The 22,932-nt window shown below is 42.9% G+C and overlaps 1 protein-coding gene across 2 annotated transcripts in view; it reads left to right on the top strand.

The window, feature by feature from the left end:
- The first annotated feature begins 3,539 nt into the window (after positions 1 to 3,539).
- The window catches only part of MGAT5B (alpha-1,6-mannosylglycoprotein 6-beta-N-acetylglucosaminyltransferase B), a 228,410-nt gene continuing 209,017 nt past the window's right edge, over positions 3,540 to 22,932 (top strand). The window contains exons 1-2 of one of the 2 annotated variants that reach the window (XM_072990466.2): positions 3,540 to 4,445; positions 15,640 to 15,752. In XM_072990466.2, coding sequence (XP_072846567.2) covers positions 4,378 to 4,445; positions 15,640 to 15,752 — 181 coding nt within the window. In that variant the 5' untranslated portion in view covers positions 3,540 to 4,377. The remainder of the gene's footprint in view (positions 4,446 to 15,639; positions 15,753 to 22,932) is intronic. The other variant, XM_078385992.1, reaches the window with a different exon arrangement.

Here is a 22,932-nt window from a genome sequence, read left to right as displayed (position 1 = left end):
GAGGTGGTCCCTATTTATCTACTTGCATTTGCATGCTTTCGAACCGCTAGGTTGGCGGGAGCTGGGACAAGCGACGGGCGCTCACTCCGTCGCATGGATTTGATCTTACAACTGCTGGTCTTCTGACCCTGCAGCACAGGCTTCTGCGGTTTAGCCCGCAGCACCACCACGTCCCTTACTTAGTCAGTTAGCTTAAGGTAAAAGTCTGCAATATATTAAGTGTACAACATGCTGTTAAAATTTACTTGCAAATGAATCAGAAGTTTTAAGTTGCATATTTTGTGAGTTATTATTGTAACAGTGTAAAGGTTATTTTTGTACCCCTTTGGGGCCTAGCTAAGAGGTGTGACTAATAAAGATTATTTGACCTTTACGCAAGTTTTTATCCAAATGATTTGAGGAGCTACATTTCGAAGAAGAAATGGCAGCTGGTCAACAATATGCTGCAGCTGTAAAAATGTTATTAGCCAGAAATTGGGGAAACATTAAGATTCTTCTGTAGAGAAATGAACCAGGAGAGTCTGGCTGGTAATGGCAAAGAGGAAAGGGCAAATAATTCTTGTTTATTGCGTGGAATGAAAATAGAAAAGGTTATTTCTGGACTAAAAGAAGCCACCTTCTCAAAAAGCTGTTAAATCATCAGTCATGGCCCATTAGACTTAGAGGGAGGTGACTGGCCATTTTTATGCCATTTGTTTCCGGCATGGGGGATGCTGGGGAGGTCTGGAGAGTGGATATATTGTGGGTCCCATGCACCGCACAGCAAGAACCTTACTCATTCTTGAACATAAGCAAGTGACCCTCAGGGGAAAATAAGTCCATCATTGTCCTCACTGTCCTAAGCATACTGCCTATGGCTGTGACTTCTACAGAGCACCACTTGTGCAGGTTGCAAATCCAAAAGAGAGCCTGTGGGAGAAGGTTCTCCTTCAGGTATCCTCCTGGCTCAAATTATTGAGGGCTGAACTGGGCAACTTATGGCTGTTCACACGTTGCTGAACACTAACCCTCATCAGCCCTGACAGCATAGTCAGTGGTGGTGGGATTATGAGAGATGCAGTCCAACCACATCTGGAAGGCAACAGGCTCCTCACTTCTGGGCTAGGGCTTAAAAGATAAAACCTAGCACTCAAGGTCTCGTTTTCCTGTCCCAATTGAAATTTAATTTTGTTATGTGCAGACCAGAGGAGCTGTATTTCCTTATCACCAGTTTTCCCAGTTACAGCCTCTCTCTTTTGCTCAACACAATGGATGGAGCAAAGGGACTGAAGCAAAAAAAGATAACTGAAGGAAAGGCGTCCCTCCACATCTCATATGGAGACAGTAAACCTGGAGGCTCAGGGAAAAGGATGAGAACCGGATACGTGGTGCTTAATTTTCAGGCTCAGAAGGACAGTAATGGGAGTCCCCCTACCGACACCTTAAAGGAGATTCCAAAATTGCTGGCAGCTATGTTGCTCTGTATCAGCAGACCAGTTCTAGCCATTCACCTCCATTTATTTGTCTACTTATTCTGTGTTTTTCCATTAATAGAGACCAAAGCAACTCAGAATATCAAATGCACAAAATAAGTGTGGCAATTCACAACAATAGAAACATTACTAATAAATCTTACATCAATACATAATAAAATATCAAATGATAAAAATATGGAATAAAATATAGACTACTTTAATCCAACATAATTTAAGCAGGGGATAGAGAGCAAGAGCGAGAGCAAGAGCGAGAGAGAGAGAGAGAGAGCGAGCGAGAGAGCAAGAAGCCTAAAGCAGACAAAAGGCTATATTAAAGGCAAGGCCAAACGGATCACCATTTCAGAAAAAGGCAACCTTTGGCTGTCTACAATAAGTTTGACTTCTGGTAGGCAGCCCCACTTGTAGCAACCTTTGTACCAGGGTCCTTCATAGTTCAGTGGTTTAGGTCTATGGCTGAGAATCTAGAGGTTAGGAGTTCGATTCCCCACCGCGCGTCCTTTATAGAGGCTGGATTTGATGATTCATGGGGTCCTTCCAGTGCTACACTTCTAAGGTGGTGGTGGTGCTTATTATTTCTTTTCCTTCTCCTACTCCCTCCTCTATCTTTCACTCCTTGCTCTGTTAAAAAAATCCTGATGAGCCTGGCTTCAACATCCACATAAAATGATTAGGAGATTTTTCTATTGCCTTTCCTTGCCTCGAGCTCTCTCACACTGAATGCAATGAAGGAGCCTGCAGAAATTTGGCAGATTTTAGTGATCTAATTAAGGTGTCACCTTCATTAGAGACTCTGATTACCTGCCTCGGGCAGCCACCTACAGGACTGTATCATCACCCAACCACTAGGTAATACTCTTAATCTGGCTGCAGCTGATGATGTCTTCTACTCAGTTTGAAAACCAAATTTAATCTCCAGTTTTTCTGATATGAGTTTTGCTGGGAGCCTCTTGTATTCCAGCCAAACAGAGGCTATCTGCTCCAGTCCAAGGCAATGGGAAAGACTGGCAATGCTCTCCAAAGGGAGAGTGAGAAAGACAAGGAAGTGTACATTCCCTGAGCCGGAGTCTGGTACCTCAAGCTGATTGAAAAAGCTTGTGGACTTCATTCTGGAATTCGTTTCAGGCAAGAGAGCCTGGCCTCAACATCTAGCCAAGGTGATTCCTTGGCTGTCCTCCACTCCCCAAAGCTTGGTGAAGAGGCCTTCAGGACTTGAAAGCTAGCCTGTTTGTAAGGTTTCAATAGTGTAATAAAGGTACTGATTCCCAGTGTGGTGTAGTGGATAGAATGACGGATTGGGACTCTGGAGAACAGACTTCAAATCCCTATAGAAACTCAGTTGGGGATGTGGAACTGGTAAAACCACTCCTTAAATATGTCACTTACTTTGAGAGGCTCTATTAGGATTGCTACAAGTTGGTTTCAATCTGATGGGACAGAAGAGAAGACAGGGATCAACCTGGTTATAGCTTGGTAGGTTGGAGCACCTCAGAGGTCCGGAATCTGAGTGCCCAAGGCACCTCCTCAGAGAGAGGCCAGGCAAGGAGTGCGCCTGGCTGACAGGCTAGCGTGGGCATCTCCATCTGTGGCCCTGGGCAAGCAGCAAGTTCCCGAGTCTGCCCTCCCAGAGAGAAGGAGGGAGGGAGGGACGGAGGGCTCACCCACTTCCGAGCAACTTTACACGGAGGAAACCGTGGGAAGGTCTTCACAAACGACTTGCTTTTGCACCTGGCCTTTTCGAAGGCAACCCCACTTTGAGATCTTTGTAGGAATTCAGTCTGCAAGGGTCGCGGATAAAAATTTCTTGCAGCGACCGCACCCAGTTGGGCTGCTGGTTGATGGAACCACTGGAAAAGTGTTGGGTGGCTGGCAAATCTTGCCAAAGCGAGCTGACGGGGGAAAGCAGGCCCTGAGGGCTGAGTTTTGCTGGCCCCACTCGGGCCACGAAGCAGCGCCTTCCCTTCCTGGGGGTGTGTGTGTCCCTCTCCCCTGCCTGTGTCTGCCTAAAAGTCTCCCCTTTGCAGCAGGTGGAAAAGACGGACGCAACGAGCCATCCTGACGGTGGCCACGAGATGGCGCCCGACTCATAACTTGGCGACGAAGCTGCTTCTTCTTCTCTCCCCCCCCCCCCCCCTTTCTCGTCCTGATCGCCTCTGTGAGCAGCGTATCATCCTTGCCCGTTGGAAACAATGCAGCCTCTTGGCGAGGCTAAAACGGGATGCTTCGGGTCGCCAGGATGAGGAGAGGAGGCATCCGTCGGGCTGGGATGGAGCCGCTCCCTTTAACCGCTGCCTCTCCGGCTGTGACTGGGAGCCGCCTCTCCGAGGGCAGACGAGCCCAGGAAATGATGGCCCCTACCTGGAAGTGTTGAAGCTCGCCTGGAGAAGGACGGGAGCGAAACGCTTGGCTGTCGGCTTTGGGCGAAGGCAGCAACCTGAGAGATTTGTGGGGACGGGGGAGGGGGACGACACGGGCGGTGGTGATGAGGGACCTCCTGAGTCGACGCGTGTCTGGAGCCAGGTGTCCCTCACCTGAACAATGGATCTAATATTAAGCGAGAAGGGTGCTTCAGGCTGTCTCCAAAATGTGACTGAAACATTGTAGGAGCCACTACTATGAATACTACTGCCGTCGCCGCCACCACCTAGTCCTCTTTTCTGGTTCCTACCTGTTTCTTCTCAGACATCCCTTAAAAGGCAAGCCACAGAGGCAGAGCACCTGGGAGAGGAAGGAAGACCCAGCTCTCTTCCTATGCATGGATTTATTGGGTCTACATCCCTTTCCTTGATATGTCCTGAAAAAAACAAACAAACCTCTAGCCATGTGCTCTTTGCAATAACTGTGGTGGGGCTTTAAAAAAAATTCAAAATCTCAGTTTTCTTAATTTAAATAAGAAGTTTGAACCATGATTACAGTGAATTCGGATGGGAAGATAATGGTCAGAAGATGTCTCGTCACCTTGAGGCCTTTTAGGTAAAGTTCTCCTGCTCTGCTTTCTGGGATGTCCAGTTCGGAAGACATGGGGGTGGTGGGAGAGACCAGGTCCCAAACTGCATGCTGACAACCTTTTCCTGCTGCCCGAGGGGAAGAAGATTTCGGGTCTGTCGTAGAGAAACAAGTTTGCTCTCAACTCGCGGGAGTGCAAGCGGATGGGTGCCAGACATGGTGGCAAATCATCCTAGCGGCTTGTTCATTAATGCTGGGATTTGCTGAGGGTTAGGTTTTTGGTACTAAACCAGTTCTTATGGGTATTTAGATGTCTCAAGGGATCAAAGCAGTATTAAACTGGATTGTTGTATCTTAGGTTTGTTGTTATAAATTGCTAGCAGCTCAGAACATTATTCCTGGTCCATGCGAATCTTTCCCATTAGCTGTTTCTACCCAGTAGGATTTATGAACTACGGCTTTCCCTCACGGTGCCTCTAAAGTTTGTTTTTATGGACTGTGTTCTGGTCAATCTGCATCAGTCCATTAGGGTCCCTTATCTCCTTTTTTTGGGCTACTGGGGGGCACCTTTCTTCTCTTCTTTCTCCTCAAATGATGTAAAAGAATTTAAAGCACATTCACAGACTGCTTCCAAGTAGCACGCTTTGATTTGTGTCACGGACCAGGCAAAGAATTAAGTAAAGGGTGACAAGAAGTGAGAATGAAAACCTGGATAAGAACAAAGACTGGTCAAACCTGTTGTTCCAGGTGGCATATTCTTTCTAAGCTGATGTTAGAATTTGGCTTTGTAACTCAAATTTCACAAAAGTTTGGGTGTTTGTATTTGTAAATGTGACATTAATGGAACTGTTTGATTCATCCTAATCAAGAGTAGGTCAGTCCACCTAGCAGTAGATGAGTCTTTAGAATAAGTTGCATTTTATTTCTAAAAGGTAAGGTTGGGTTAAAAAAGGGATTAAAAGAAGATGATGCATAGGATGTTTACTTGTGAAATGCTGCAAAATCCCATGGCATGCTCTTGCAGCAGGGATTTGGAATTTATGGCCCCCCAGATGTTGCTGAGAAGAACTTTCCATCATCCCACCCCATTTTTTATGTTGACTAGAGATGACGGGAGCCAAAGGGGAAAAAAAAACATCTGGAGGATGGCATTTCTCCTATCCTTATATTAGAGGGAAGTTTTCAAAGGCAACTATCGCACAACTCCATTCCCCATCTAGAGTATATACCTGTTTGTGGTGGTAGGTAATGGGATGATACGGATACAGTGGAGCTTCTGGTGAGAAGCTTTCACTGCTTGTACTGATTGATCTAGTGAGACTCCCCCCTCCATAAGCTTGCTTACAAATAGCTGTTAAATAACTAGCTCAGGTATCTGAGAGTGAAAGAAAGTGGATCAACAAGGATGCCTGGCTGTCCATCCGCTGTGTACGACCTTAAGTCTCTCAAGCTAGCAATAACCAAGCCTGTACATTAAGAAATAGTTTTAGAGAGTAAACGTATAACCAGAGCAAAGTGTATGGAACCGCTGGCCGAGATAAGGAATCCATGTATTTCTATTGCCTTTTTACAAGCCAATCTCACTGGATTACATGGGGCTAAAGACAAATTAGACGTAAAGCAGGAGAGCATGTTGTTTGTTGGAGCTTATGTTTTCCTTCGCTTTACAGAGAAACTGTGCTTGGCCCTTAATCTGTTGTGATGGGGGCAGGAATTTTCATGCTTGAAAGTCTTAGGTGTTAACACCAGTTTTTATAAACATTAGCCACTGGATCTGCCTTTCTCTACCTGACATCCTCCATGTATCTTGGACTACAACTACTATCAATATCAACCAGCATATAGATTGACTGGCAGAGGATGATGGGACTCATAATTCAGGAGGTCTGGGAGGGGTGCCTAATTTGGGGGAGATCATATTGCAAATGTTTAAGGTGGGTGTTGCCCTGGTAGTTGGCCAAGATGAGGTCTGACCTGAGACTGAATTTGTGGGACAGTAATGGTCAAATCTCATGTTAAGAGAAATATGTGTCTCCTGCATTTATATTTTCCCTACTGATAAACAGTCCCTTCAAAGCTTCATGGCTGAAGAACTGGACTTGCAAGTAAGTGGAGCCCATGTTTACTGCTTGATGACCAATTGCAAAAACAAAAGGAAGCTAATGAGTAACATGCAGAATAAAGCAATCACATGGTAGAATAAACAGCCTTTTTAAAAACATCTCCCAAGTGAGCACATTTCTTCTAATTACGTGCTAGCTCTATTATTGAGTTTGGCCCTTAGATGACATTACTTTTAGATATAGTTTGAGGAATTCCCCACACATTGTCTTTCCTAAAGACATAAAATTACTGGAAACATGCAAAGCATGACTGTCACAAATGCTTGTACAGTCATGCTCATTGGAGAGCTGTGATTAGCTGTTATTCTTGGTCCAAGATGCTCTTGTTGCAAGCACCAGTGGAAGGAGTTCATATAAACAACCTCTTCCTCAAATGTGTATTTGACTCTTCTCAGAAAAATTCTTAGGGTTCATAGCAGAGCTGATTAAACTGATGCAAGTTGATCCTTGCGATGGGGTTCTGTGCGGAATGAGAAACTGGGTGGAAGGATGTGCACCTCGGCAGCAGTTCACTTCCTGTGCCAGTTGCGTCATGGACTATATCAGTGAAAGCTGTCACTTTGCCTCATGCTGAATGACACTTGGCTTAATAAAACAGCACAACCTGACTTATAGGCTGTGGAGTGAGAGGATGGCATGAGCATCCTTTAACTGGCAAGGCTGGACTAGTTTCTTTGAACAGCTTTAGGGCCTTCCAAAACAACAACAACAAAAAAGTGTGATACAACTTCAAACTCAGTTAAAGGTCAGTTTTCATATTGCACTTTTATATCCTGGAATCTGTACTCTGTCTATTTAAAAAAAGGCAAGTTTGTTGGTATTGTAATAATGACTGTGTTAACATGTATACTTTCCCTCCCATGCACTTGAGAACCCAGTGTGGGCACATTGGGAATTGGGGCAGATGCCTTTAATGTCTTGACTACACACATGATTCAGAAGATATACAAGCATTTGAACTGGGTTGCAGGCCAGCAAGACTGTTAGGAAGAGTCTGGTGGTCACCTGTGGCCTTGGTTGTTGAGAGGCAGCAGCAAGGTGTTGTAAGACAGTGGTCCCCAACCTTGGGCCTCCAGATGTTCTTGGACTTCAATTCCCAGAAATCCTGGCCAGCAGAAGTGATGGTGAAGGCTTCTGGGAGATGGAGTCCAAGAACATCTGGAGGCCCAAGGTTGGAGACCACTGTTATAAGAGGCAGGTGTATGTCAAATAGCCTGGCTTGCACCTCCTAACTTGGAGTCTATTGACACCAGCAGTTAAACACCACATTAATTGCCATGTGTCACTGCCTTATGGAATCTTGGCATCTGTAGTTTGATGAGGTGCTGTAGTTCTCAGAAGTACATTGGAGCTCTTTAGCTCTGAATTCTAAGTCCTTCATATACTGGAAATGCCAGAATTCCACAGGATGGAACCATAGCATTTAAAGTGGTGCCAAATTGCCATAACTGGGCAGTGTAGGTGCACACCCAGTCTCCTGCCTTCAGGTATTGTGGAGGACGCTATCACATAGCTAATGAGAATATACTGGCAATCCTGTCGGATTCTGTACATAGAATGGGAGTGGCACCATCTTGGTTTCTCTCTTTTTTTAAAGCTCAGGCAGCAAAATATCTGGGTCTGGTCCTGTTGATCAGTGTATTGTTTGTTAGTTTATTCTATTAATGGCCTGCTGTTAAAATCAGAAGGTGCAAATATCTAAAACCCCAAATAGCACCAATTTAAAATTACTAATATTTGGAATTACAGGTTTAAAATGCTGAAAATAATATAAAAACGAGACAAACAGGTATGACGAAGACAATTTGAATCCGGTTGTTTATTCTGCAAGAGTGCGTGCAAATGTACATAACGGATGCTTGAAAGTCAGAAGGGTTGGAGGCCATCAGGTCCCTTCTGAAAGGGAGTTTCGAATGCAAATTCTGCCACTGAGAGAGTCCTGCCATGTGTGATGGTCCTACAAGCTGCTGCTTTGGCTGCTCTTAAATCCCCGCTGGGCCAGTTCTGGAGCAGGCAGTCCTTGAATGGGTCTGCATCCTTAGCCATTTGGCCCTTTTAATGCTAATATTAACACCTTGAACTGGACCCAGATTGGAAGGCAAATAAAATTAGGTCATGATCTGGAGCGGATCTCTCTGTGTCTGAAATCTCTCTCTCTCTCTCTCTCTGTGTGTGTGTGTGTGTGTGTGTGTGTGTGTGTGTGTGTGTGTGTGTGTGTGTGTGTGTGCGCGTGCGTGCACACGCGCATGCAACAGATGTTAAATATCAACTGAGTGCTGCAGACATGTGGCAGGCTTGCCATGAACACAGTTGTATAGCCACTATGGGTTCTTTTTAAGAAGAAAGATGGGATAAAAACATTTAAAATAAATAAATAATAGATTTTCCCACAAAGCAGCATCACTGAAAAAAAAGTGGCTGTGTGTGAATGATTGAAGGAGCGAACCATTTTGCCTTTCTTTGTGCATGTTGACAGAGGAGAAAGCGCTTGGTTTGCAAATCAGTTCCACAACATTCATATGTGGCTTTCTCTTTGGCTTTGGTCTCTGTTACGGCATGCTTATGCTGGGTGTTACATAAACACAGCTTGCTTACTAACTAAACTTCCTGCGGAAATTATTAAGTTCATTTTCTTGACCATTTTTTAAACTATTTCTACTACTGGTGCATAAAACAGTATATAAATTAAATGACATTTTGAAAAAAGCCCCCCTCCACTTATTTGTGCTGCAGCCAGATTGGTTTTTATGCCCTTGCCTTATTGGTAAGCAGTTGTTTATATGAAAACTATGACCATGCACTGTCTCAGGGATGCTGGAAATGAGTGGGGGGAAAAAGAATGATAGCACAAAGCAGCTTCCCTAGGAAAAGATAAGAAATGACTTGTGAGTTGTGAACTTTGACATTTTGTTGAATTGTCTGTGCATGTTTCTCTGTATCTGTCTCTCTTTGTTTATTCAAACAGAAGTGTTAGGTATAATGGAGGGCACCATGAATATCTGAAATATTATTGTTGCCAAATGCAAGACCTTAATCTTTTTTATGTGAAAGGACTCCACTCAATCAGTGTGTGAAAAATTTAGACAAGAAAAGCCCTAGGCCCTTTAATTAATTTGGTTTATTATTTTATGATACATTACATAGGGAGTTTCATACCTTATGTTTGCTGTGTACCTCGTTGCAATTAGGCCACTGCTGTCTTCTCTCCTCCTTAATTTTGCCTCTCGATATGAGTGTGCACTGTTCTCTCTTCCTTGCTGATTCAATGAAACATAAATGATAGTGATCAGCTTAGTCTGGACTAATGTTTGTATTAAGGAAGGTTGTAACGCTGGGAGTGAAATCTAAGTGTTAGTCCCTGCTAGATACATTGAATCAATGGGACTTCTAGTTTTGTTAATGTGAACACTCCTATTCATTCAATGGGTCTACTTAGTGAGGATCAGTAATTGGATTTGGCCTTAGGTATCAGTGTCTACCTTAAACCAGGTTGGTCAACTTCACTGATGAGAACATCATGGACCAGTGACTGTGCTACCTTATTTGCATCCCTGGCAAAATACCTGGAAATTCCCCCAATAATAAGGTACACTGTGTCTTGTCCTAAAGCAGGATGGTACTATTAGGAGGTTTCCGGGAACATGGTCCTACTTTAAAGCAAAGAGACCCATTTGGTTTTCAGAGTAATTTCTGGGTATAATGATATCACTGTGCTGATGACGTTTGGTGGTGTGGAAGGAAATTGTGCTATCATTGGGCATTGTCAAAGTAGGTGATGGAGGGTGGTTGAATATGAGTTCTTGGTCATAAGACTGCCTGCTTCTGCCCTAGACATTTAATCAGCTGAAGAGAGAAGTCAACATGGGAACTTCCACTCTTGTTGTCTTTGTGAGACTGAACAGCCAAAGCCAGTTTCTGATTTCTTAGTGCCACTAAGATGAGAAGGGCTGCCAATGTTGGAACACTTTACATTGGGGGTTCTTTAGAACAATTTCATGAATGAGGAAAATATGATAGAATGGAAGTCAGATAACCAATTAAGTGATGTTTTTGTTTTATTTCAGAGTGAACTCAACTGTCTGATCACCATTTTGCTTGGTTAACATTTCCACAACTTCCTTATTCTGATCTCTTTTTTTTGGGTCCTATAGGCAGTGAAACAGTATGTTTTCAGTTTGTAGTTTTGAAGTTTTTCACCTTTTAATGAGATTCTAGGCCAGGCATCTCCTTTATTTTCCTCCTTTTGTTTAATTGTGAGGGCTTTTTAAATGTCTTTTCTGCTCCCATCCACAGTGGTCTACATTAGTAATTTAAGTTAGTGTCTAACCATCACTCCCTGCTAGATTATAATTATGAAGATTCAAATAAGCAAGGTCTTGCATATTGATGTGCTGCTTAGAAATGAGAAGAATGTGAAGGGGGAAAAAACCCTCCCACAGGTTCCTGACAATTGAAATAACCCACATACTCACATATATACCCTGGACCACTTCATTAAATTTATGCCTCTGGGAATAAAATGATTGCTGCTGTAGCGAATGAATAGTGTACAAAAGTTTTGTCATTTTTCATATGCTGTCATTCCCATTTCATAGTTTTATGCTTGCCCAAACTGTAGATCTCCCAGTACTTATGAGTACTTATGTGATACTACAGCATTAATCTAGAAGGATGCGTGCTTATGTGTGGTAGGCTGTCCACTTCCACACACGACATGCTTATCAGATTTGCAGATGACACAAAATTGGGTAGAATAGTTAACACCCTGGAAAATGAAAAAAATTCAAAAAGATCTTGATAGGCTTGATCACGGGGCCGAAAAGAACAGAATGAAATTTACAGGGGCAAATTCTATATCAAGGGAAAAGAAACCAAATGTACAGGTACAAGATGGGGGATGCTTGGCTCAGTAATACTACAAGTGAGAAGAATCTTGAAATTATTGTAGAACACAGGCTGAATATGAGCCAACAGTGCAACGTGACTGCAAAAAAGGCAAATGCAATTTTAAGCTGCATTAACAGAAGCATAGTCTAAAAATCTTGTGAAGTACTAGTTCTCTTCTATTCTGCACTAATTAAGCCTCATCTTGAGTGCCGTGTCTAGTTCTGGCCACCACACTTCAGGAAGAATGCCAGTAAACTGGAACAAGTTCAGAAGAAGGCAACAAGGATGATCAGGGGACTGGAAACCAAACCCTGTGAGGAAAGGCTGAAAGAACTGGGGATGTTTAGCTCTGAGAAAAGAAGACTGAGGGGAGAGATGGTAGTATATGAAAGGTTGTCATCTAGAGGAGGGGCAGGATCTGCTCTCCAGATTGCAGGATCCAGAGTACAGGATATATAACAATGGGCTTGAGTTACAGGAAGCCAGATTTTGACTGAATATCAGGAAAATCTTAACTGTTAGAGCAGTTGACAATGGAACCAATTACCTCAGAAGGTGGTGAGCACTCCAATGCTGGAGGCATTCGAGAGAAAATTGGACAACCATATTTCAGATCTGCTTTGATGTGTATTCTTGCATTGAGCAGGAGGCTGGTCTTGGTGGTCTTATAGGTCACTTCCAAATCTATTATTCTACGATTGCCAGAAAGGGGAAATGGAAGATGAACGACAATAGAAATTTGGATAAAATGGAGATATGTGAATCTGTTGCGTATAGCATTATTCTGATGGAGAGACTCTTTGTCCATGCACACAACCTTCACACAAATAGATTACTTTTGGGAACCATTGCTTCCTATTATTAACTGTTCATATTTGGTTAATCATATTCTTCTTCCTCTTGTGTCTTATTAAATGGAAACATTTCCTCTGTACTTGTTAATTGTTTTACCCTGTTCCCTTTATCAGGTTAACAATATATTTGATTGTTGTTAATACCCTCTTACGTACATGTTTTCTCTGTGTTTTAGAACGTGAATAGAAACATACACATGTGTGTTCACGCATGCACATATGCCTGCACAAATAAATATGGTCTAGAACAAGCAGCTAATGGAGGAACGCAGCTGCTTAGCTTCTAACCAGAAGTTTGAATATTGTGTGTTGATATTGTGTGTTTTAATTTTGTTTTATATTCGAAATGTAAGCCGCCCAGAGTAAATTCATTGAAACTAGATGGGCTGGGTAAAAGCTGGAAAAATAAAATAAATAAGTAGTTGCTCAGAACATACAAGTTCAATTCTGCCTGATCTACACTGTCAAGCTGCCCCCGCACCCCTTTCACATTTGTAGATGCAAATGTGAAAAGAATGACAATAATTAACCAGAAAGAAAATGCATCTCACCATAATAGGAATGGCAGATTGCATGCTGCCTTTCTAGCTGTGCTTTAAAATACACCTAGATTTTTATCTGTCATTCACTGAATCCCACCTCTATGTATTAAAAGCAAACAGAACTTCTTACGCTTTTTGTTTCCAGTGCTTGAAGCAGGAAACCTGTAGCCAGGTGTTAAATCCTGTCATTGCAAGATATCTCAAACCAGCCCCAGAGTTCCCCTTTTTCATGGATCCATGATAACAATTTCAACATCTCTACCATTAAGCAGAGTTAAGATAGTGACTTCAGATGGGAGATATTGATTGATGGGGAATAGATGAGCGCCATGAAGCCTGCCCTGTTGGCTTCCTCATTCACTTGCCTGGTAGCCGCCTAGAGTGGTCTTAATCGACTAGATAGGCGGGATATAAAACAAACAAACAAACAAACAAACAAACAAACAAACAAACAAATAAATAAATAAAATAGTACACTGGACAAGGCTGCCCCATTAGCAGCACACAAGACTGAGCAATCAGTCTGGTTAGCATTTACACATGGCATGGAGAGAGAGACAATACTATCAAAATGTGTTGTGATGGCCCCGAGAGGCAGCTGATATGAAAACTCTGGAACTAGCCATGTCTGATATAAACATCACCATGACTAACAGTGTAAGTTATAGCAGGGTTGGTAACTAGCCCTCCAGGCTTTTTCAGTCTGCAGCTCCCATAATCTTTCACTATTGGTTTCACTGAATAACTAATGTTGTCATATCAGTTGGTTGGTCAGATTTTACTCCAGATTTTAGGCATGCCAATCTGTGCTCATTCAGTCCATCAGATGGCTGGGATTCCAAGACTTCAAAAAGCAAGTCTTTAATCCTTATACAAGCTAACAAATAAAGGTCCCAATCTTACTGCTGTTTGTCTAATTTGTTGTGGTGTGTTGCGAGTAATTGATGGGGTGCTAGGGCATGTCTGGTCACATATGTGATTGCACAACTGAGATGCGGCTTGGCACCTTGTGAATTAGTTGTAATTAGCCATAGCAGGTTATATGAACATAAGTGGGATTCTGGCAAATAAAGAACATGCAGTCACTGCTTCAACCAATTGTTTTCTGAGAAATTTCAGTGTGATTAGCCATTGAGTTAAGCCGTCACAGTTTGACAGGGATTAAAGATTTAAAAATTAAAGATTAAGCCTCTTCTAAAATTGAAGTTTTGGGGAAGCCTGGCCCTGGCTGCTTTGCAGATAGCCGAAATCTATTCTGTAGGTCAAACAATGCACAGATAGCAATGCAGCAGCAGGAATGAAGGCAGGGCAGGGCACCAAGAATAAATACTCATACAAAGAAGGATAAAAGTACTTCATACTTCAATTTTAGCATATACAGCTCCACTGTCTTTGCTGCAAAAGAGTTGACATGGCAATATTAGGCAACCTCACTTTACTGGATTGTGTGATAGTTGAAAACTGCAGTCCCACAAGGAACTTGCCCAGGCTTTGCTGTTATGCAATTTACTGCGCTGCCAGGGGAGAACCATTTTGTATAGGTTTCTTGGAAGTTAAGTGAATCTGAGATTTTTGGAAAGAGGCTCCTTTTCACAGGACTGATGTGTACATTTGGAATTGTCTTGGGAGTATGGCATGGTCCTTTGAACTGCTTGCTCATACTTGAATTCGGGTCACTCTGTTCTAATCCAGCATTCTACCCATTAAATTATACTTGTTCTCTCAGATCAGTGGTTGGTATATAAACTGTGCCAATGCTGAAACATATTGGTAGAAAGACAATACATTAATTAGTGCAATAAATTCACACAATGTGCAAATTGTATAATATGCAGACAAGGTAATTTGCATAATATGCAAAATAGGTTGGCTGGATTTGAAGAACAAGAATTTGGCAGTCTTATGAACTGTGCTTCTGGAAAAGTTGCAAGCTCAAAATAGCCCAGTGACTTAGGCATCTGGCTGCAAAACTAGAGGTTGGGAATTCAATTCCCCACTGTGCCTCCTTGACCCGACTGGACTTGATGACCCATAGGGTCCTTTTAAGCTCTGCAGTTCTAAGATGGTGATGATGATGATTAAAATAGGTACAGAGGTGCCAGGACCCAGATCTGAACTTCCTCCAGAAGTACTGTATTTTGCCTTTTTGATTTTCCAGTTTTAGGCTACATAGTATATTCTTTTTTTAAAAAAAAGTTGAGTGGGTGAAATGACTAAATATATTTCAGGAACAAATAAGAGCTGTGCATTTGGATGAGACCATGTGATGATCCTGAAGCTTTGTGATACTTGTCATTTTCATTCCCCTTAAGTACAAATGCATTTGTCCAATTGAGAAGATAAACTTTCTATTGTCTTCCAACTAATGCAGTGTTCACTCCTGCCTGCAGCATATTCCTTCCAGCGGCTATAAGGAAAAGGGAGGAAGTAGGAGCTGTGAATCAATGACTCTAGTTCTGATTTCCTGCTGCAGCAACTTGGCTACTTGTCTGCAGTTAACTGTTAATTAGATGGTGGTGTTCAAAATATATACTGTATATAAGCCACGTATGCTGCAGTAAAGAACCTTTTAGTATACATTGGAATGCTGGAAGAAACCTCTGGTTTCCCATCATTGTGTTTCTACTGACAGAGCAGTCACTTCCTTTTCTGCTGAAAAAAGGATGGTGGGCAGATACTTGATTTTTTGGTCACATAAGGGGCCACAGATTCTTCAAAGTAGTCATTGAGAGACATGTAGGAAACGTCCATGCATTTTGTTCAGCTGTACTGTAATCCGGCTTAACTGTGTCTCCTTTCTTGTCTCCCTACACAGGATATTTGTGGTGGGAATCGGATTTTTCACTCTCTGCTTTTTAATGACATCACTGGGAGGTCAGTTTTCAGCCAAACGACTGGGAGACTCGCCGTTCACCATCAGGACAGAAGGTAACGCCATGGTCTCATTTAACTAGATTTTCCGTTTAGACGAGAGCCTTTGCCTTTAAGTCACTCACTTGTACCACCAGGCTAGTAAAGGGGACAAAGCTTGGAAATGTTCTGTTTTTGGACTACAACTCCCAGAATCCCTTGGACCATGTTGGGGGGGGCGAGGTTTGTCCAGGAATTGTAGTCCAAAGAAGTACTGTCTTCAAGCTCTGAATGGAAGAGTGACTTGGTGAGGAAGGGCAGACTGCTGTTGCCACTGAAAAGTAAACAAAGGAAGGGTGTTCCACCATCCTTACTGCCAGATGTCCAATGAAGATGCTGTTCAAGGCAGGAAGAAGCTGGGATGACATCATAAGGCTGCAGGGAGCTCAGGAGCCAGCTGCATTTTCTACTGCTGCAGATATTAGCAGTGCTCTACACATGCAGAAAAGTGCATCCTGGTGTCTTGTTCCAGACGGCACAGGAAATAATAAGGCTTTGTAAGGGGCTGCTGCTGCTGTTTGGGAGAACGGCTGCGATGGATGGATCTCCCGAATTGCCTTTTCCTCCCTTGAGTGTCAGGCATGAAGTTGCCCATAGAGCCAGACTAACAGCGTTGCCTGTGCTGCAGTCATAAGCATTTGCCAAACTTAAGCCAGATTGCAGTAGAAGACTTTTTTTTTTAAATTAATTCAGGTGTCTGCTTCCTTTAAAAATTGCTGATTTTAATTGCCTTTAATGATGGTAGATGTTAAAGGCCAGGATCCTATTGAAACCTTACCCTGGCATGAGTGAAACCATGTCAGGTGTGGTGGCAGATTCAAGCTAATTAATAAGATGTTAGTCTCATGCCAGACATGGAACCAGACACACGGTTAGGCACACAGCTGATGTGCCCTTGTTACGTACCTGAAATCTGCCATTTCGACCAATGTGACTTTATTCACTGGGGAGTAAAATCCCAGCAAGATTATGGCCTACCTGTTCTATATTTTGAGTTTGTATTTGTTTTACTCGTGTTATTGTTAGCCATCTTGAGACCCATTCTTTCCGGAAGAAATGCAGAAGAGAAATCAAGTCAATAAATACACAATAAACCCACGGCCACTAGTGAAATACAGTAGCCATAGTTGTTTCCTGTGGCACCCAGCCCTGCCATTGAATGCTGTCATTGTTGCTGCCCCTTCTTTGAGGAAGTGTTTTCAATGCGCCCTTTACTTTCACAGCCATTATTTGATCTGTCTGCCCAACAGCCCTGTTGAGACGGCATCTCAGGGAACAGAGCCTGGGGGAAAAAAAGAGAAGTAAATTCCTTTCCCATGAATTTTCGTTTTTATATGGTTTCCACCCTTCCTCTCATTAGAATTAGGTGGTTGTAACCACCCTACACCTTGTCCCGGCATCCCCCAGGATTGTTTAGGTAAAGCATGACAATGGCCACCATGTAACCTTACACTTGCCTCCCTCCCTCTGGCAGTGGAGCAGGGATGAGGAGACCAGATCTCCTGTAATTAAAACATTTTTGGCCTGCCTTTCCAAACCAATTAGCTTTCAAGGAAGTTTAACATTCATTTTGAATAAGGCAAAAATACATAATAAAACCCAGCTTAAAATAATGTAAAAGTCCTAATTCTGGCAGATAAGCCATTAAAATAATAATAAGGAAATCCACATTGTTTGATCACTAAGAAAATGGGACAGTTTTTAGCTCCAGGATTAAAATGTCAGCAACAGGCAAATGTGCCTGCAGGGAAAAATTGATAATTAAAGTAGATCTTAGGTAGTCCCTCCACTTAACGTCTTTTAATTTTTTTTTTAAAAAGGCAGTTCCAGAAGCAAGTTATAACCACCAGATGTAATTTCAGCAAACTGATTTGTATGGAAAGAGGCAGTCAGTACTTTAAAAAAAATTAAGCAAATATTTCTGATGCAATCAGTGATGGATCTGTGATAGCAAGTGGTCTCAGCTTAAGTGAAACAAATCAACTAACAGCTGAGCTGTGTGTGTTTTGGATAGTCAAGTAATAAGTGGCAGAACTCTTTCCTTTTGTAAACACAACTAAAAAAGTGAACCAAGGGAGTGGCTAGATGGGTATTTGTGCCGTTTCTCACTGTTCCACTAAATATTTGCATCACGAACTACACAATGCTGGCACTAATTGCTACAAGATCCAGTCTTTTGACACGAGAGTCTGCAATACCCTATTTCTTTGGCCTGCCTTTTGCAACACAATTTGTAAATTTTATTTTTTAAAATATACTTTCTTCTAGTTCAGTACTATAACTTAAAATGATACAGCATAGATTCAAATAATTGCCACATCTAGTCAGTTTGGTTCAGTGCTGTTTTATTTGCTAGACATAACAGGAAAAGACAAGGAATTTGAATGTGGGTGAAAGGGATGGGAACAGGATGATGACAGTGATAGAGAAGGAGAGGGAGGTGGAAGGTTGTGTGATATGTGGACCCTTGGAGCACACCTTCCAAGGCCAATTAAATATTTCTCTGTGTGTGAATGGGGCACAACAATTTAAATGCTAGCGTGTGGTATAGAGAAATTGCCATCAGCTTGGGACAAACTCTTGTGTGGTCACAGCCTAAGTCAGAAAAGGAGAAGAGCAGTGGAGTGGGGGGGGGGGGGGGGAGAGACACACTACCCCTGTTGAAGGAAGCAGCTGTCTCCTAACTCTTCCAGGTTCAAATACAAAGTACCTTTGATGGCTTCTGTTTGGTAGAAGATAAATCTCTAATAGGTGACTTTGTTTCTGAGGGAGAAGAAAATAGATCTGGAATGATAATTCAGCAGTTTGTGTTGCTGCAGGAAGAGAGAGGCGACTCTACAAGGGGATGTTGAAGGACCCCTGGGTGTGAGGATCGTACCTGTGTGACTACTGGGGATGTGCATGGGGGAAGCCTTTCAGACTTCATTTATTCCGCGCCTTTGGCGGAATGTGTGCCCTGCTTGTTTTCAAAGCTTTCAGGTACTGGTCCTGTCACTAAACATGAAAGCAATCGGCTCTTTCAGGTTCTTCCAGGTTTCCCTGTTCCGGTTCTAAACAGCCCTAAACAACCCTTCTTCAACTACTCTAAAAAAGCAGGGGCAAAGCGAAGTCAATTCAAAAGTCCTAAAGAACCCTTTAAAATGACTTTTAAAAAAAGCAGGGGCAAGACGGGCATTCTGCAATGATTACCGTACCACAAGCATGCACACACATGTGTGCATGCGTGCGCACGCACACACACGCACACACGCACACACAGACACAGACACACACACACACACACACACACGGGGGGAAAAGGCAAAATAACATATACACACATTGTTCCCTCTTCCAAAAAGCAAGAAAAGCAAGGAAGCAAATAAAGGGGAAAAAATGCAGTTAAAGCTCCCCCCCCAAACCAAAATGAGTAGAATGGGAGCAAATTTCTCTTTCCACTACAACTTGATGACTTTTCATCCTTGGGTCCACCAACAGCAGGCAGCAGCAGGCAGTAAAAATAATTCAGGAAAGGCAAAGAGAAGGAATATGGGTGAATTTAAGGGGAAAAAAAAACACGGGGTAAGGGAGAAGGCAAAATGGATCCACAGGCACAAATGGACAGTACAGTCAAGACAGAGGGCACTATGGAGCTAAACAGCATGCTGATCCTACCCACAAGAAAAACCTGAGTGAAAAGAAATTCTTAGTTGGGTTCCACAACCAATCCAGCTTCTTCCACAGCTCAAAATTACCTCTCCCCTGCCGGTACATTCCGATTGGCTGCAAATAGGAGCCATCATGGTGCATTTTGGTAAAACATTTCCTTGCTGAAACGGCAGGCAAGAGGTGAACGAAAGGGGGAAAGCATGAAAGAATCGGAAGCTTTTGTCTACCTCTTTCATTAAAATAAAAAGCATTCTGGTTTAAGAGTTTCTCCTTTTAAATTAAATGAAAGGTTCTGGAAAACAAAGTAAGATCCTCTTTCATGTCCCCCTCATGGGTTAACAAAATGGCGTAGAGGGGGCTGAAAAGAAATATTGAAGTTCCATTTCAAGAGATGGCGGTGTGCAGGAGTGGGAAATGCAATTTCTGCTCTCCTCGGCTCCTGCTGTCTTTTTTTAAAAGGCACATTTTCAAAGATAAAATTGCCTGGAAGCCACATGAATGCTGGTTTTAAATAGGTCATGGTGGAAAGTTCTTTATGCCCTGCAATTGGGCTCAGGAAGAATACAGCTGCTGTCTGTGGTTATTATATATCTAAGCATTGCTACTGAGTGGGAGGCCACTGCTGCTGTTTTTCCTCCTCCTTCTGTAATCATAATCATAATCGTATTAGCTCTGTCACTTTGCTACCTATTACTATGTAACAGCTATCAGCCTTTCAGATGCCTTTGTTCTTGAAAACAACATGCTGCCTTTGAGCAACATGATTAAACTAGATGACTTGTCCTAGACACTAAATGAGGGGTGGCGAATCTTAAACTGTCCAGTTGTTTTGAAGAACAACTCCCATAATCCCTTACCGTTAGCTGTGCTGGGTGGAGCTGATGGAGGACCAAAGGTTCAGAAGGACTGCACGGAATGCTGAGTAGATTATTACACCACATGCTTACAGTTAACATTGCGTGTAAACACGGTCTTCCCGTTGGTGAACAAAATGTGATACTGTAACCTGACAAGAAAATGACCCAGTTACCGCTATGTGAAAGCCTCTTTAGCAGCAACGGGGGGGGGGGGGGGCTTGCGGAATGGAGGAGAGCCCCTCTTAAAACTTCAAAGTGCAATCACTGTCCTACCATGTTCACCCAACTTTTGTTTTGGATGCCAACATTAGATTTTTGGTGGAACATACCTTGATGAGATGAGAATAGGGTAGTGTTGACAGCTGTTCCCTAACATTCATAGGGTGGTGACGGAAGATGACACCCTTCCCTCCCCCCCCATTCACTCCACATACATCAAATGTTGTATTGGCCCTTTGCTTTCATGGTTTGTAGATGTTGATGCTTTTGTATTTTCATATACTCCTTATGTTTTTGCTCTACAGTGGTGCCTTGCTAGACAGTTACCCCACATGAGAGTTTTTTCGCTAGACATTGGCTTTTTGCAATCGCTGTAGTGATTCACAAAACAGTGATTCCTATGGGGGAATTTCACTGGACAATGTTTGGTCCCTGCTTCGCAAACCAATTTTTGCTAGACAATGATTTTGACAGCTCCCTCCATGCTCGCAAACAGGTGTTTTCGGGACCTAAGCTTCACAAGACGGTGATTTAAACAAACAGCTGATCGGCGGTTTGCAAAGCGGCTTTCCTATGGCCGATCTCCGCTAGACAACGATGATTCTTCCCCATTGGAACGCATTAAACAGGTTTCAATGCCTTCCAATGGGGAAATGCTTTTCGCTAGACAATGAATTCACTAAACAGCGATTTCAGTGGAACGGATTATCATTGTCTAGCGAGGCACCACTGTATATGGACGGGTGGGTGGGTGAGGAGCTGTTGATCTGCTGCAGGAAAAATAAACCCCTACAAAGGCCAGTATCTTGTTGAGCTTCTCCTGAGTGGAAATTCCTCCCACTGTTAGTGTAGTAACAGAGTTGTGCTGCTTGGGTGACCACTGCCGTTGCACAAGTAGAGGCTCCTTAGATTTCCTTGTTTGAGTAAGAGCAACACATGAGTTCAATTCCCCACTGTGTCTCTTTGAGAGGGTCTGGACTAGAAGATCCGTAGGGTCCCTTCCAGCTCTGCAGTTCAAAGGTTATTATTATAAAGTGAATACATCTGTATTGCCTTTTAAAGATCAAGCGGTTCCAGTAATGGTACTTAGCATTGGGACAGGGAATACACAGCGCATTATATCATTGCAGGGAAAATTTGCTACCCACCTTCATCCCTAAGACTATGGAGATATCAACTGAGCCCTGAGGGAAACTGGGGTGGGCAGCTCAGCAAGTGAGGATAAGCTTCCTGCTAATCAAGAAGTCTTGGCTAGAGAGCAGCACAAACTGTAAAACTGGTAGCTCATGACTCATGATGGTTTGTGGTTTGTGGCTACCACTTGTTGTTGTTTAGTCATTAAGTTGTGTCCGACTCTTTGTGACCCCATGGATTAAAGCACACCAGTCCCTCCTGTCTTCCACTACCTCCCAGAGTTTGGTCAAATTCATGTTGGTCGCTTCTATGATACTGCCCATCCATCTCATCCTCTGTCGTCCCCTTCTCCTGTTGCCCTCACACTTTCCCAACATCAGGGTGATGTCTCTGCTTTTCTTCCCAAGAAGCAGGCATCTTTTAATTTCATGGCTGCTGTCACCATCTTCAGTGATCATGGAGCCCAAGAAAGTAAAATCTGTCACTACCTCCATATCTTCCCCTTCGATTTGCCAGGAGGAGATGGGACCAGTGGCCATGGTCTTAGTTTTTTTTATGTTGAGCTTCAGATCATTTTTTGTGCTCTCCTCTTTCACCCTCATTAAGAGGTTCTTTAATTCCTCCTCACTTTCTGCCATCAGAGTGGTATCATCTGCATATCTGAGGTTCTTGATATTTCTTCCAGCAATCTTAATTCCAGTTTGGGATTCCTCCAGTCCTGCCTTTTGCATGATGTATTCTGCATATAAGTTAAATAAGCAGGGAGACAATATACAGCCTTGTCGTACTCCTTTCCCAATTTTGAACCAATCAGTTGTTCCATATCCAGTTCTAACTGTTGCTTCCTTTCCCACATATAGATTTCTCAGGAGATAGATAAGATAGTCAGGCACTCCCACTTCTTTAAGGACTTGCCATAGTTTGCTGTGGTCCACACAGTCAGGCTTTTGCATTGTCAATGAAGCAGAAATAGATGTTTTTCTGGAACTCTCTGTCTTTCTCCATAATCCAGTGTATGCTAGCAATTTGGTCTCTAATTCCTCTGTCACTTCTAAATCCAGCATGTACTTCTGAGAGTTCTCGGTCCACATACTGCTGAAGCCTGCCTTGTAGGATTTTGAGCATAAGTTTGCTTGCGTGTGAAATGAGTGCAATTGTACAGTTAGTTGGAGCATTCTTTGGCACTTTGGAATCGTGACTACCACAAACCAGGCCAATTCTTGGGTTTTTCTGATTCATGGTTAAGTTTATGGCCATCTTCAGTCCTGACCCTTTGAGTACATGAGCCTGCTGTGACAGTGATGCCGTTCTGATCTGCTAGCACTGATATATAGAACCTG

Source organism: Pogona vitticeps, chromosome 2 (genome assembly GCF_051106095.1).
Source record: "Pogona vitticeps strain Pit_001003342236 chromosome 2, PviZW2.1, whole genome shotgun sequence".
Taxonomy (NCBI): Eukaryota; Metazoa; Chordata; class Lepidosauria; order Squamata; family Agamidae; genus Pogona; species Pogona vitticeps.
This window is presented reverse-complemented; position numbering and strand designations above follow the sequence as displayed.